The 14797-nt window shown below is 43.9% G+C and overlaps 1 protein-coding gene across 1 annotated transcript; it reads left to right on the plus strand.

The window, feature by feature from the left end:
- Positions 1-4105: 4105 nt before the first annotated feature.
- On the plus strand, positions 4106-8147 carry LOC111220202 (forkhead box protein J1-B-like). Its single transcript, XM_022743207.1, has 2 exons — positions 4106-4736; positions 5505-8147. The coding sequence occupies exons 1-2, from the start codon at positions 4149-4151 to the stop codon at positions 6411-6413; spliced, it is 1497 nt and encodes a 498-aa protein (XP_022598928.1). The 5' UTR covers positions 4106-4148; the 3' UTR covers positions 6414-8147.
- Positions 8148-14797: the final 6650 nt, after the last annotated feature.

Here is a 14797-nt window from a genome sequence, read left to right on the forward strand (position 1 = left end):
CCAGAAGGCAGACTTTTTGTGAATGACGGCTGCTCTCGTCCAATTCCCAGGCGCGCTGTGTCACTATCTTGCCAAATATGGTAAACAAATCCACCATCGCCAATTACATCGCTCGGAGTTAAGTTAGGGACAGCCGACAGCCATGGGTGCACATGCAGAAGCGCTATGTCTACTCTGCGCACCCCTTCTCATAAATCTGCCTCTGTGTGTTTGTGTGTGCGTCCTATCAGTGCTGCTATTTATCTGCACACATCAGTGCGGACTGCGGTGGTACTACAACCCTTACTCATCCCCATTTCTCCTTTGTTGTAGTAACAAAGTGAGCGCAGGCTTTCATAGATGGATTGCTGGGAAATTGCATTGAGGCTCGCTCAAACACACTACAGCAGGTTAGATACGGGGGTGACAGGGCTTAAAATGAAACCAGGTTAGACTAGAGAATATAGTCTGTTATGCATTTCAACTCCCAGTTTAATCCAGATCGCCATTAGGGCGCATATCAAAGATTTAACTACCCTGTAACTATAAACTACTGAAGTAAATGAGCACATAATAATGAATCATTAAACAAAATGGGACGATTTATTCTTTATAATGCCAGTCGATTGCCAATGTTATTTAAAGATGGGAATACAGCCATTTGTCTCATCTTAAACAAAGGTGGTACCTGAAAGGCAATGAATGAACAATACAACAGAGTTGCACTGAGATTATAATCCTAAAAATCTTACTCCCTGGGTTTATTATATTTGAAAATACCCTATTACCATCTAAGTCAAAAACAACAAACCCTTTGCTTTTCCATTTACGCAAGTGGATGGATCAGGGTCAGTAAAGGAAGATCTAGGTTTCTAAAGCATCAGTTTCAGGGCAGGATGTGAGAATGAGCCCTCAGAATTGTGGGTAACTGTAAACTGTAAACATTCTTTTATCAATGGCATGTTTGTAGCAGCACTAGTGGTGAGAGGATGGAGGAAAGATTGGAAAGAGAGACACCTGCTGGTGAAATAAAGCACCTCAAAAAGAAAAGAAAAGAAAAAGCATTTACTGTAACAGTGGGAGAATTTGAGGTCATTGATATCCATAGTAATAAAATCATATTTTTACATTACTCAATAACTTGGAGGTTTCACAATATTTACATTCTAGTGTGACCTTCAATACAATCTAATTCTATGTTACTTACAGCCTCATTGGTGTCATTAATGACACTTATGATTTAATACACTTTCAATCAAATCAATTCAACCTACTAATTTTTAGGGCTGCGTGACAAGGAAAATATCAAACTACAGAGGCCAAAATAATAACATTAAATTTACAACATATCAGGGGAGCATTCAGGACCTCTAAACTCTGTGCAAGTTAGTTTAGTGACCACTCTCTAGTATGTCTAAATATGTTGGTGTGGTCATTTGTTGGTCCTCCACTTTTCCCTAAAAATGTATTTGCCAACTTCACAGTTAAGCAAAGGACATAAATGATGGGACTTTCTGAATTAAAACCCTTGTAAAGGTTAACAGTGCTATTAACAAGAAATACACGGTGGAGTATCGGTCCCCAGCACCCTCTTTCAACCCATTAGATGTACTGTAGCCGTACTGTATGTGTGCTTAGTTCCTGCTGGAGGACAGTGTGAAGCCTGGCAACAATAAGAACAGCTGTTCAAACATTTACCCATCTCACCAGCAAACCCTTTGTCAAGAACCTGAACAAACCTGGAGACATTTTAAAAATCAAACCTCCTTGACGGGACGCAGCAGCTGGCCTGACGTATCCCGGTTCTTGAAGTGTTGCAGTATTCTCTTCCTTCCCGGTGCCCTACACTGAATGCCAGCCCCTGTCAGCCTCCGCACTCCAAATCTTTAACCTCAGCAGATGTATTGATAAAATCTGTTTGGGGAGGGAAACAGAGATGGCTGGTACTGCACACTGTATGGAATATCCCCAGGCTTTACGAGCAAGTACCATCATTAATGCATGTGTGCCACAGTATGCAATGTTTGACTTACGCCAGACGTGGGATTTGTTCAGGAAATAGCAGCTATGTCCCATATGTAAAGACATCAGTGACCACTATACCCAACAATTATCAATTCTTTAATGCACTTTCCAATCAATTACATGGTGCAATAAGCGTGTGCAGATACTTTAAGTTTTTAAACGACAAAGGACAAAGGACATTGTTTTCAGTATGAAGCATGAAGTTGTAACATGTGATTTCAGCCAGATTATAGTGGAAACACATCAGGAATGAGAGGGAAAGGTTTGTGTATTAAACAGATTTCCCGAGATCTTAGGAGAAATATTCTCTAAATGTGTGTCCCCTGTGAGTGTTGTCTAATTAAAGAGGTATAATGAAATTCTCTCAAAAGTTTAATTACTACAAATCTTCACGTCCTCACTTCCTCTTTCATATTCATAAACACTGTGTCTCTTCATATACAAGTATACGCTCCATGGCTGCACAGAATATTAAAGTAAGAGTCGATTGCAGTGTTTGCATTTGCATTTTAGTGACACCGGTCAAGCTGTCTGATCTATGACATTTGCAGTGAAAACATAAACTCCCCACAGCACTGTCAGTGATACGCATGGTGGGCTACATTCCTTGTATGAAAAGCCAGTACAACGAGCACCGGCTCTCAGTTGACATTCAGCCTTGAAGAATCCTGTGGCCTGCACTGGTGCACCGCTACAGGAAACAATCAGTGCTTTCTCCCGGTTGTAGGGAATCTCTCTCACCTTCGGGGCCCTGCATGCTGCCTGTTAACACCTGTGCGTAAGTGCTTTAATTGGTTGCCTGGCCCTCTTGGTGCAGCTGCAGTGCAGTATTAATCCACTGGATGGCAGTGTTTCCTCATGGTTCACATCGGCTCTGCTATGGACTTCTGCAAACACACAATCTCTGTAATGTTGGGAGACACTGTGTCACCTCAGTAAAACATTGTTCAATCAAGGTTTTAATAAAAATGGATGCATCTTGACCGTTACTGATAATGACAGCCCCTTTCTACTCACTCCTATTTTCAAAAATCGTCTTGTCACTTACTCTGGCAGCATGACAAGGCCTTTGATAAAGTCAAGAGAAATAGTGTGGGGCGTGCACATTGCACAACATGATAAAAAACGATACTGATATTCAGAAATTCAATTAGCATGTTTGCCCTTTTAACGTTAGAAAACATTCACTGTAACGCCCATACTGTGGAGCCATGGTAAACACAGGCTTTAGGCTATCAGTCGAGGTTGGCTGCTTTACTTGCAGGTGCAAAAGTGCGCTACGAGCGGGACATGTGGCGCGTCCTTTTCAGCGCCAGCAGGGGGGCTGTGACGCGCGCCACAGAGGTCACATTTCACACCAAGACGGAGATTAAAGCCGGAGAGATGAGAAACTGGCTGGTCTTATTGTAGCCTATTGTATGTGTGGGGCACTCATTCTTGTTCAACTTCTAGGTTATAGATAGATTGAGAGAGAGAGAGAGAGAGAGAGAGAGAGAGAGAGAGAGAGAGAGAGAGACTTGAAGTGGAGAAGCACAGATAGCCAGCCAATCAGAAATCCCCCCAGGCGTTTAAATGGTGGGCAGTCTCTCTGGCTTTAAGAGCGACTTATTTTACAACCTCCACACATTCTCACGTCCTGACCTCCCACAGACAACTCACACAGAGCAGAGCGCTTGGATGAGTAACAGCCCGGTTTGCCCGAGTCGACATGGATCTATCCTGAGTGGCTTTTCTCTCCCTTTTCCTCCATATGAGCCGCTGCTGGATGCTCCTCGCCCTCCCCCCGCCGCACTTGTTGCGCAGACACTGGATGCGCCGCTGAGTCCTTGGAGAGGAGAGGCAGGGACGGACTGCAACAGGTGCACACAGAGCATCTCCGCCAAAGAGGCTGCACCGGAGGTAGGGAAATTACGCATCATTTGGCAGTTTAAGGGTTGAATATTTGTTTGGATATTTTCACCAAACAATAGATACTCTATCCGTGGGGATTTAATTGATGGAAGATTTAGATTCATTAATGAACTGTTTTTGATTTTGTTTTTATACTTTTTTTTTTCTTCTTTGGCTTCAAGATAAAACAAAACTTTAAATGCTGATTTGAATCCTCGGTCGTGATCAGCCCTCACCGCGCACACAGAGCCAGGATGCCGGTCCTGACAAGCCCCGACATCGCTAATAAGTTTAAGGAGAAATGGTTGGCGGTCTACCCGGAGGATCAGGTCACCGGGTCCGACTCTGTCCCCCTTGACGACAGTCTCACCAGCCTCCACTGGCTCCAGAATTTCTCCATCCTCAGCGCGGATCCGGAGCGACCCAACGGCGCTGGCCCGGGCTGCCCGTCCTCCCAGCAGCACCTCTTTCTCAAGCGGCTCGGCTTCCCCAAAGGAGGCACCGACTCTCCGTCCAGCCCTCCGGCCGGGGACACCGCCGCTACTGGGATGCCGCTTTACCTCGGGAGCCCCGTTACCTCCGGCAGCGACTCCACCGCGGCACCGCGGTTTGCCAGTTGCGCTCATCCCGCATCCGGCTACCCACAGATCCCCATCCAGGCCAGCCCGCCGGTTGAGGTCGACTACAAAACCAACCCTAAAGTCAAACCACCCTATTCTTACGCCTCTCTCATCTGCATGGCCATGCAGGCCAGCAAGCAGCCCAAAGTGACTCTGTCCACCATCTATAACTGGATAACGGAGAATTTCTGCTACTACAGACACGCGGAGCCCAGCTGGCAGGTAACCGAGACCGGATAACCTCCTTCTATTATTGATGAGTCAGATAAATGGCGAGGTGAGGGAGGGAAGGGTGAGCAATTGACTCCAGTGTCACCATCAGACACCACGTCTTTAGACTACAACAAACAGGGCTTTTTCTATATCAGTGTAATGGAAACTAAAATCATCAGATGTAGAGTAGGAAATATGAAAACCTCCAAATCCTTTCTCTGCGCCTCTCTCTCTCTCTCTCTCTCTCTCTCTCTCTCTCTCTCTCTCTCTCTCCAGGATTAGTGTCTAGTTTCTGCCTTTGATGATTTCCATGGCAAGTGTTTTTTAATGCAAGAGTCTGAAATTTCCATCTTCCAAGAGAGTGCTCATACAGGGTTTTTGTCTGAGGGGGATTGATGATGGTGTGGAGAAAGCACTCTAATGTGTGTGTGTGTGTGTGTGTGTGTGTGTGTGTGTGTGTGTGTGTGCGCGCGCGTGTGCGTGTGTGTGTGTTTGTGCCTGAATGTGTGTTAATGAGGGCTCCTGAGAGAGATGGCAGCTAAGCACAGCTGATCATGTTTGAAATGCACAGAGCTGCCTGTTACTAGAAAGCCTCATTAGGTACATTTGCTTTCCTATACAAACAACAACAATACACGCCCCCCCCCTCTCTCATTCTCTCCCTTTCAAAGACAAACTGGCATTTTCAGTTTTTGCATGACTAACTCAAATTTGCTCAAAGCCAATGGGATCGTGTTAAATATCCTCTTTCTTTTTTTTTTTTTGTCTTTGTCACAGAACTCGATTCGTCACAACTTGTCCCTCAACAAGTGTTTCAAGAAGGTCCCCAGACAGAAAGACGAGCCGGGGAAAGGAGGCTTCTGGCAGATTGATCCTCAGTATGCTGACATGTTTGTCAATGGCATCTTTAAGCGCAGGAGGATGTCTGCCAACCACTACAACAGCAGCAGCGGCGGCAGCAGCAGCAGCAGCAGCAGCACACATAGACAGAGCAAACTGGTTCAGGGTTATCACAGCACCCAAAATGGCTGCCCTTACCAAGAGGTGGGCGGCAAACGGAAGCACCTGCCCTCTAAAATCAGCAACAAGGCGATGAGGGTGACTGAGTCCCCTCTATTAGCGACAGAAGCCCACAAAGCAGACATCCTGAGGGGGGACTTTGACCTGGCGTCCGTGTTCGACGATGTCCTCAGTGGGAACTGTAGCACCTTCGAGGACTTGGACATCAACACTGCGCTAAGCTCCCTCGGCTGCGAGATGGAGGTTTCCATGCAGGGGAGGCAGCACTCGGCTGGACTCGGGAGGTGGTGCGGGGGAGGGGACCTCATGGGTCAGAGCCAGCACCTGAGCCACCATCAGTCCTACGGCTACATGGACTTGAGCACTGCGTCACTGGAGTGCACCGTCAACATGGGAGAGCTGCAGGTGCCGCCGCCGCTGCAGCAGCAGCAGCATCCTCAGCAGCTGGACCAGGATCAGCTGCTCCAGAGCCACCACCACCTGCAGCAGTTTGACGAGCCCTCCACGCTGTTCCCGGAGCGGCCTGAGGAGGCGATGCTGCAGCCCTGGGAGGAGATCAAAGAAGAGGCGCAGGCGATTCCTCTTACGCTGGATCAGGGCTTCGGCCTGTGCGAGGGCTTCTTCACAGAGATGCAGCCATGGGAGCGAGTGGAGGCCTACCTGTGACCTTTGACCCCAAACCTCGCAGACTTCTAATAATTTACACCTAATGATCTAAACATCTCTGATTGCTGGTCCAACTCCACATTACCCCTAAAAGGATAACACTGGCAACAGAGCTACAGCGCAGTAACTTCTGCATTTCCTCCAATCGTCCTGCAATACGCTGCAGCTGTAACTTATTTTTTGGAACATTTACTTATTTTTTTTGTTTAAAAATATAAACGCAATCATGTCAACCCTATCTTGAACCTTGAACTGCAAACCCAGCTGACAAAGATGCCCTTAATAAAAAAGACATCGATCTGACTATAAATCTTGTTGGGTAACGTGATTAGGGACTATCTCTTGGCACAGAGCCCCATTTCTTCCCGAGGATGTCAGGTGATTGACAGGAAGCAGTGTGTAACGTGATGCAGAGCTGGTACATCAGGCACAATGAAATGACAAAACAACAGAGTAACTTCAATAAACCAAATTAAAGTTTCATGCAGACCGAGAAGGGTTATCTCCCTCCGTCAAATGGCTTCTTCACGAGGAAGAAACTGTGTGAACAAAAGAGGACATCCTTTATGTTGGATTCTTTTTTATAAGAGCTCAAATATGAGGAGGTCGGTAATAAGAGAATGTGTTCAAATGAGTGCTGAGGTGGCCCTGAACTGTTAAGCTACAGCGATTTGTCCCCAGTGACAGAAGAAAACCCAACACCCCTCCTTCGAAGCACTCCCTACAAACAAGCACTGTCGCAGTGGGTCTCAGAAGACATACAGGATACTATTTTGCTACATTAGCATTTAACATTTTTTTACTAACATGCAGTGAAATCAGCCATTCATCTCAACTGTGTACTATGTCGTGTGCTGATGAAAGACGAAGCTATCAGAGCAGGATGGACACAAGAAAAACTTTAAAATTCATAGTCTGAGATTAGAAATCGGTCACTTATGACTTTGTTATATAGTTGATTTAATATATATTCACTAAAGTATATAGCGTGAAGCTGGGCAGGAACATTTGCCATTTGTCTACAGTTATGTATTGCAAAGCAAAAAGAGGAGCCGACCTGAAATTGAGTCATGAAATCGAACATTATGCACTTTGATAGGCAGCAGTTTTAGGAAAGCAAAACAGCTTTTTTTTTTCAGGATGTTTAGTTTTTATTTTTTATGGTATTAAAATGGTGTTTTCTGAAGTTTACTGACCATAATGAAAATGATGCATATATGCTGTAATTGTCCATATCAGTTTCTTTTTGAACAATGAACTCGACACTGCAATAAGTTTTATTTGCTTAAATATACTGTTTTTTCTTTCCAAATGTATACAGAAGTACGTGGGCATTTGTTGATTATATTTCGCCAAATCTGTTGATAAGGAATATGCAGTTCATCTGTGTTTCTGTGTTGATTAATACGAAGAGAGTTGCGCTTTTCTGTCACTGGGTGATGGATTTCTTTTTGTCCCTTATTGATTACTTTGGTGTATGTCTTTCTTTTTTTTCTTTTTTTTTTATTTGTATGGTTTGTTTTCGCAAATCTGAATTTCAATTTATGTATGAGAATAATAAGTGCTGGTTTGGGGTGACAAATGATGAGGTGATACAAACATTCAACTCTTAAAAAGGCCAGATTTTCTCATTGTATCATATTGATCAAGTTTGATACGGACTCTTTAATCTTACCATATTATTTTCATTTGTACGTTTTTTAAGCTGTTTAAAAATGCAATCATGCCTTGATGCAATAAATGGTGTCAATTAAAGAAAGAACAGTAACTCAAACACGTATCCTTCACTTGTCATTGTGATATATCAGAGATTAAAACATGTGCACATGATGGAATTGGGTCATACCCTGTGTGTGTGCAGTCAAGAGATAAAAGATCTATCAGGGTTTATCATTAATCAGCACAGACAGGTCTGAACCTGCCTCACGTTTTCAAACATACACGGAGTAGACATACACATGATAGAAACAATAGAAAGTAATACAGTAGACGATAGCAAAGTCTACCTTTAGCATTACATGTCAGTTGTGTATCCAACTCTATGGTCATTATTCAGACAACAATTCTCATAATTGTACCCAGCCCTTGAGTGACTGCGGAGGATGAAGGTTGGAAATGAGGTAAGATAATGGTATTCATTTCTTACTTTTCAACAATTTGCAACAAAGATCTAAACAAAGACGAAAAAAGGGAACAAGACTAAGAGGCAGTACTTAGTCGCAGCAGTGCTTTCAGCCAAATGTTAACACCAGCATGCCAACATACGCACAACGACAGTGCTAACATGCCGATGTTTAGCAAGTACAATATTTAGCCTACCATGTTCACCATCTTAGTTTACCACAATGGCATGCTAACGGTTGCTAATTACAACTAAATATTCCTTTACTAAACATCAAAATATTTGCAACATGCAACATAGAAAAACAACAAAACTAAGACTAATATGGTTTGTAAGAACTAGTTCATAAGACATGCTGTCAGACCATGATGGAAATCAAAAGTGTTTATACCTTATAAACTATATAGACTCAATATTGTTTAAACATGGATACAACGGCGCACATTTTCAGACGGCCTCAGCAGCGAGACATTCATGGTGTTGCACTCAGTTGCTCACTTCAAAAGTGTCACTAATCGTTGTGTAACGAATTGATAAAGAGAGCTAAAGAGAGAAGTAGAATGCCTAGCTCCTCTCTCACCTCCACACAGCTGGCCAATCACAGCATGAAGTGGGTGAATGTCAGATCGTCGATTTGGGAAAGTTTGGACACAGGAGTTTCCAAAGCTATCCAACAATCTGAAAAGCAGTTCAAACAAATTATAAAGCTGGGTTAGGAGTCTACAACAGCTTTGAGAGGCTGTGCTTTGAGCTAAATGCTAACACCAACATGCTAACAGGCCTATAATATGCAATATTTAGCAGTTATAATGTTCACCATTTTAGTTTGGTGTGTTAGCATTAGCACTATTGCTAATTGGGAATATTAATCTGTCAAATTAGACAACAAATTGCAATGTTGACCTGATGATGCTGAGAAGTAGAGGATCACCAAAGTCACCAGGATTCATCCTCTGGGGACCATGAATGTCTGTACCAGTAGATGATAAGTGGAAACTTTGACCTGCTGGTGGCACTAGATGAAATTTCAGGGGATTCAGAGTCAGTCGGATTCATCCTCTGGGGAGCATGAGCATCTGTACAAAACTTTGTGGCAATCCATCCATCAGTTGTCAAAATATTTCAGTCTAGACCAAAGTCATGACCTGGCTGACAGACTGACAGTGCCGTCCCCGGGGGCCACACTGATAGGAGAGCTATCAATAACCTACAAAAATAGGTATAAAAGCAAACAAGGTTCAGGGATAAAAGAAATGGAAAAGATAAATAAATAAAGGGTCAGAAAAGAAGGATATAGTAAACAAACTCCCTAAATGATACTGATACAACTCCAAATTACTGTTATATAAATACACGTCACTGTCAGAAAACATTGATTGGTCCAGAGGTAATTACAACTAGACTTGTGCAGAACACATATACATGTTTTAAAATCAAAATGTATGTGTTATATAGGATTAACGTTGTATATTTACAGAATAGTTTAAGGCCATGTGTCCACCTGGATGCACTCTGCACCTATCAGAGCATTACAGACAGGTCTTGTAGCTGTTTGAAAATGCCCTCAGAACTTAGCACCACATCTCATCTCAACCTTTTCCAGGATTTTCATTGCATGCCCTGTATGAAAATGTGCTTTTCCACCTCAAATCTCTTTTTAATTGAAATTGTTGGGGGAAAAAGGGAGAAATGCGGCTTATCCCCGTCCCTCTGGCTCGCGGCCCCCGACCCCAGCGTCAACAGGTCATGTGTGGAGATCTCCAGGAATGGGTGGAATAACTCAGATTCCTTAAAACAGCGGGCACTGCGGCCAGATTCAAGGCCGAGGCGTGCGACCACTGACCACCGACCACCCCGCTCAGTCCAGCTGATAGAGAGGCCGATCCTGTGACGGCTGCAGGCCACTTTATACCAGTTATAGGCCTCGACGGGTCACCTCTGTCAGCGGCCTCTCCTCCAGAGTTGGAGAGGAAACATCAATGTCACTATCACTGTCAAGTTGAAGGTTAAAGAGGCATCTGTTACACTCAAATGTGTGTGTGTGTGTGTGTGTGTGTGTAATGTGTGAACTTTCACATTTGTCTCTGTTTGTCTGCGACCGTGTGCACATTTGCTTGTGTGTGGTTACATTATAAGCCCATAATGTTTGTGTTGGTCCACAGGTTTCTTTGTCTGTGCTCGCGCTGATGTGTGCGCTGCCCGCTGAGCGTGTGTGTACACGGCTGCGATCGGAGCCCCGTGGTGGCCCAGATAACACTATCTCTGTGGAGCCAGAGCCCCGCGGTTCTATTCAGCGTGGTTGGATGAGAGGCTGGGACTGCCCAGCACGCGGACCTGCTCAAAGAAGGAGGAACAAGCTGGGCTGTCACTGTAGGCTAACCTGGCTTATGATGCTTTATAACCTCCTCCTTGGCGCCCCTCTGGGAGGCTCTGCATCAGTCTCTGTGTTTCTGTATGTGTGTGTTAGCTTGGGAGGGGGTTACACAGAGGAAAGGGCAAAGGCAGAAAAGAAGATGGTGCACTTTGTCTTTTATTGCCATCATGGCACCCTCTGGACTGCTCCTGATTAGAGTCAGGCATAAACAGGGTCAACCAGCTTTGCTAAAGAAGCACCCCTCCCAGCGTGATATAGACACAGGGTTCAACTCCCCATTTATTGGGGATAGCCACAGAGCTATTCTTTATGGGGCAGAGCAGATAGAAGACACATGATGGGGGGCCCTCACTAATTAGATCCTTTATTGTGGCACAAAGAAAAAAGTGGCAGCGGGTGAACGCCCTAAGCCTGTTTTATAGCCCCCGAGGAACCCCTGAGTGTGCGTGATTACATGTACAGGTTAAGTGTTAGATCATGCTGATGAATCAAATTTCCTCATCAGTGCATGGGAGCAAGGAATCACACACACATATATCAAGAAAAGACCTCCAGTCGGAGTCACCTTCACCGCTCTGAACTGGCGGGAAATTGTCATCCATCTCTGGTTTCCAAGCCCTCATCACATATTGATAAGGGAAAAAAGACTGGGACGATATTCAGCGGAAAAAACCATCCATTAATGCCTGTCCAGCCTGTTCTGACAGGAGAGGAGGGACTTAGGCAGGAAATACACCTAAATAGTCTTTCTAGAAGACTGTTGTTTATGCATGAAATGCTAATTAGGTTTCCATTTAGATTGCCTGTTCCATTTTGAAAGGAACTGCGGATGGTGAATTAGAATAAAAGGACGGCAGTGTAGTATGGTGAAGGGGGGGGGGGGTTCTTTTATTGACAGAGATTAGGGTTTTACCTACTTGCCTAAGTGGTCAAAGTGTGCACATGGTAGTGTTTACATACAATAAGAGTAGGATCATTACTATAAGAACTGAATGTTTCTCTGCATTATCCCGCATCCAAAAGCCTTATTGGTGGAGTTTTTGTCCAGAAGAGCTTTTATTCATCCAAATGTGTTGAAGACTAATGAAGACTGGATATCCAATTTGCCACAGCGCCATGAACCCACACAGAAACCCTCTAGATTTTGTTTCAGTTTTTGATGTGCTAATTTTTTATTTATTCAGAGCATGTCGTGCAGACAAATGCAGGGGTGCAAATGAGTGCACAAACAACTGCACACACAACAGATAGCAATTACAATTACATATAGAGCTTCTTTAAGGCCAAAGAGACCGTATTCACCCTTACACATTCACATTCATGGTGATTCTTATTCTTCCTCCTGCCCTGTTTCTCTCTGCCTGTTTCTGTAATGATTCTCTCCAGAGATGTTGCCGGAACATGTAGAAAATATACTCAAGATTGAACATTTGCTGCAGGCTGCAGCAACATCATAAACCATTTCCATTACATCTGTTATGCTCCCGAGTGCTCTGAGTGCCTTTTCCACGAGGACCTTGACCTTTACAATTTTCTTGTACTTCTTGGCCTGCCTCTCAGTTACAGTGTTGCTGCTACTCTGGATGAGTGAGGTTACGTTTGTGGAGAACCTTCTCCGTAAAGGCATGTCGACCACTGCAGAGCACACTGCACGTCTCTAATGGCATTACTCAGTAAGTCAAAGGGGATCACCTGACTGTCAACTGCGGCCACTCCTGTGTGCGGCTGCTTTGTGTTGGTGTTGTGAACTGAGTTTCCTCTGGGAAGATGATGGGTGTCATATGTCTTATTGTTTCCCATTAGCTCTTAACATCTGATATATACTTATTATATGGTATTGTGTTTTCAGCACCTTGCATATACTATTGTATTGCACCTGTCTGTTGTATCAAATCACATCAAATTCAATTTCATTATTTCATTTAATCAGATTTATTATTAACATATCATATTTAATGCTGTTTTGTATTGTATCATATAACTCTATATTATATTGCCTCTAATTGGTCTGCATGTGTCTTATCAAATCTAACTGGTTCACTACATAAGATGTAAGTGCACATCAGTATCACCTCTGTGAACTATAACCCTGCAGGTCTCTGCTTTAATTATGATCAGCTACAATGGAAGTGTGTGTTTTTATTTTTTATTTTACATTGGCTACCATTTTGATTATTTATAGTAATTAATGTGATTCAGTTTAATTTAATTTACCCCGTCCACTTCATTGCTGATATCTGGTTAAGTGGCAGCATTGCTCGAACACATTAACACACAGGTTCTATATAAAGTGGTTAATTCAAGACAGATTCTTCGAGGCAGCTTCTGAAGATGTGATCACAACAGAAAGAAGAAAGAGAAAGATAAATTTATTATTACTCCCCTGATCATGATGGTTCTATTGAAATTGAATTGTGGCCACACCTTGAGGGGATGCAATCTCCATAACATTTCCTGGAAAAGTCAAGCTTTCCAAATAAAGAACACGCACACAATATTCACAATATAATTGTATAAATTGTATTGGACAAATAATGAAGCAACCTGTGTGTATCGGTGTATAGAGTGTGTGTGTTATTTTGGCTTGTGTGTGTGCATCTTGGCATCTAGCGTTCAGTCACTGAAAGACATTCTTGCCCCGTGCCTTCGGTCTCTGTGGTCGCATGGAGCGGCTGATTGTCCCACAGGCGGACAGGAGGAGGGCACACAGCTGCCACACATACACACAGAAAACGCTAGCAGCACAGAGACAATTATACACACAGACTAAAGGCGGTCACAGATGACTCAGGCTCACAGATACAACTGCATGAACCCCTCACACGGTCAAACACTCACACACTCATGCCCACACACAGAGGGCTAGCCAGAGGGCAGCGTGTCAGGAGGGTGAGCATGGACGAGAGTGTAGAAAGCGAGCCAGGACAGCGCTGGAGCTCTGCCACTCACACAGCGTCAGTCTCGGTGCCAAGGAGCAGAGCAGAAAACAAGTCTGGACCAACCCTCTCAATCTGGCCTGCTGCGCTGCCTGACTCTCGGCCAGAAAAACTCCTGGTTTCGGAGAACACACATCGTAGCGCCACAGTTCATCTCGCCAGGTTCAAGTTACAATGTGCAACTTTTTTCTCCGGAGGCAGCTGAATGTTTTGTGAGTTCTGTCTTGTCTGGGATGGACAAGCTGCCTTGTCCGGACTGTTTTGGTCTGACGAACTCCTACGTCCCTATCGGAGAAACTCAAGTACCCCTTCATTGACACAACTTGTCGTGTTCATTTCAATCAATTTTCAAGTGGTTGTAAACTTAAAAGTGATTATTGTTTAAAATTTTTTTATGCAATTGAAGCGTCAATTATTACTCTTAGCTCACTATTTATAATTTATCTGTTACTTTTATCCAACTTTTTTACCCATTTATCTACGACTTTTAGCTATTTCAATGGTTTAGCCATTAGCTAGCTATAGCAACTTGCACACTCCGCGGCAACATGTGACTTAAAGGTTAAAGGAGCTATTTGTAAGTTTTGCTATCGCTAAACAGCCAACGTTCGCATCAACAAATGTTAACTTACCAGTCTAGAAGAAACACCGAATCAGACTTCATTCCTTTACTCACCAACAGCCGTCTCCGGAGGTGGAAAGCAACGCCAACGTTAACTCTTGTCTCTATCACGTCTTTTCTTCCACAGAAGTTAGCACGCTAACCAGCTAGCCTCAGCCTGTTTGTAACTTTTTGATACTGACTCACTATAGCCTCCAATCTGCCCCGAAGATGTAGTGCTGCTCAGATAGGGCGTATTATTAGCTCTTGTACTATAAAGACAACAATAGCCAAAGCTCTTGTCAAGACTCAATCACCACCACTCGCTCCCGGCAAGAAATCTCACCCAGC

The sequence above is a fragment of the Seriola dumerili genome, unplaced genomic scaffold (assembly GCF_002260705.1).
Source record: "Seriola dumerili isolate Sdu_G_001 unplaced genomic scaffold, Sdu_1.0 BDQW01000068.1, whole genome shotgun sequence".
In the NCBI taxonomy this organism is placed as follows: domain Eukaryota; kingdom Metazoa; phylum Chordata; class Actinopteri; order Carangiformes; family Carangidae; genus Seriola; species Seriola dumerili.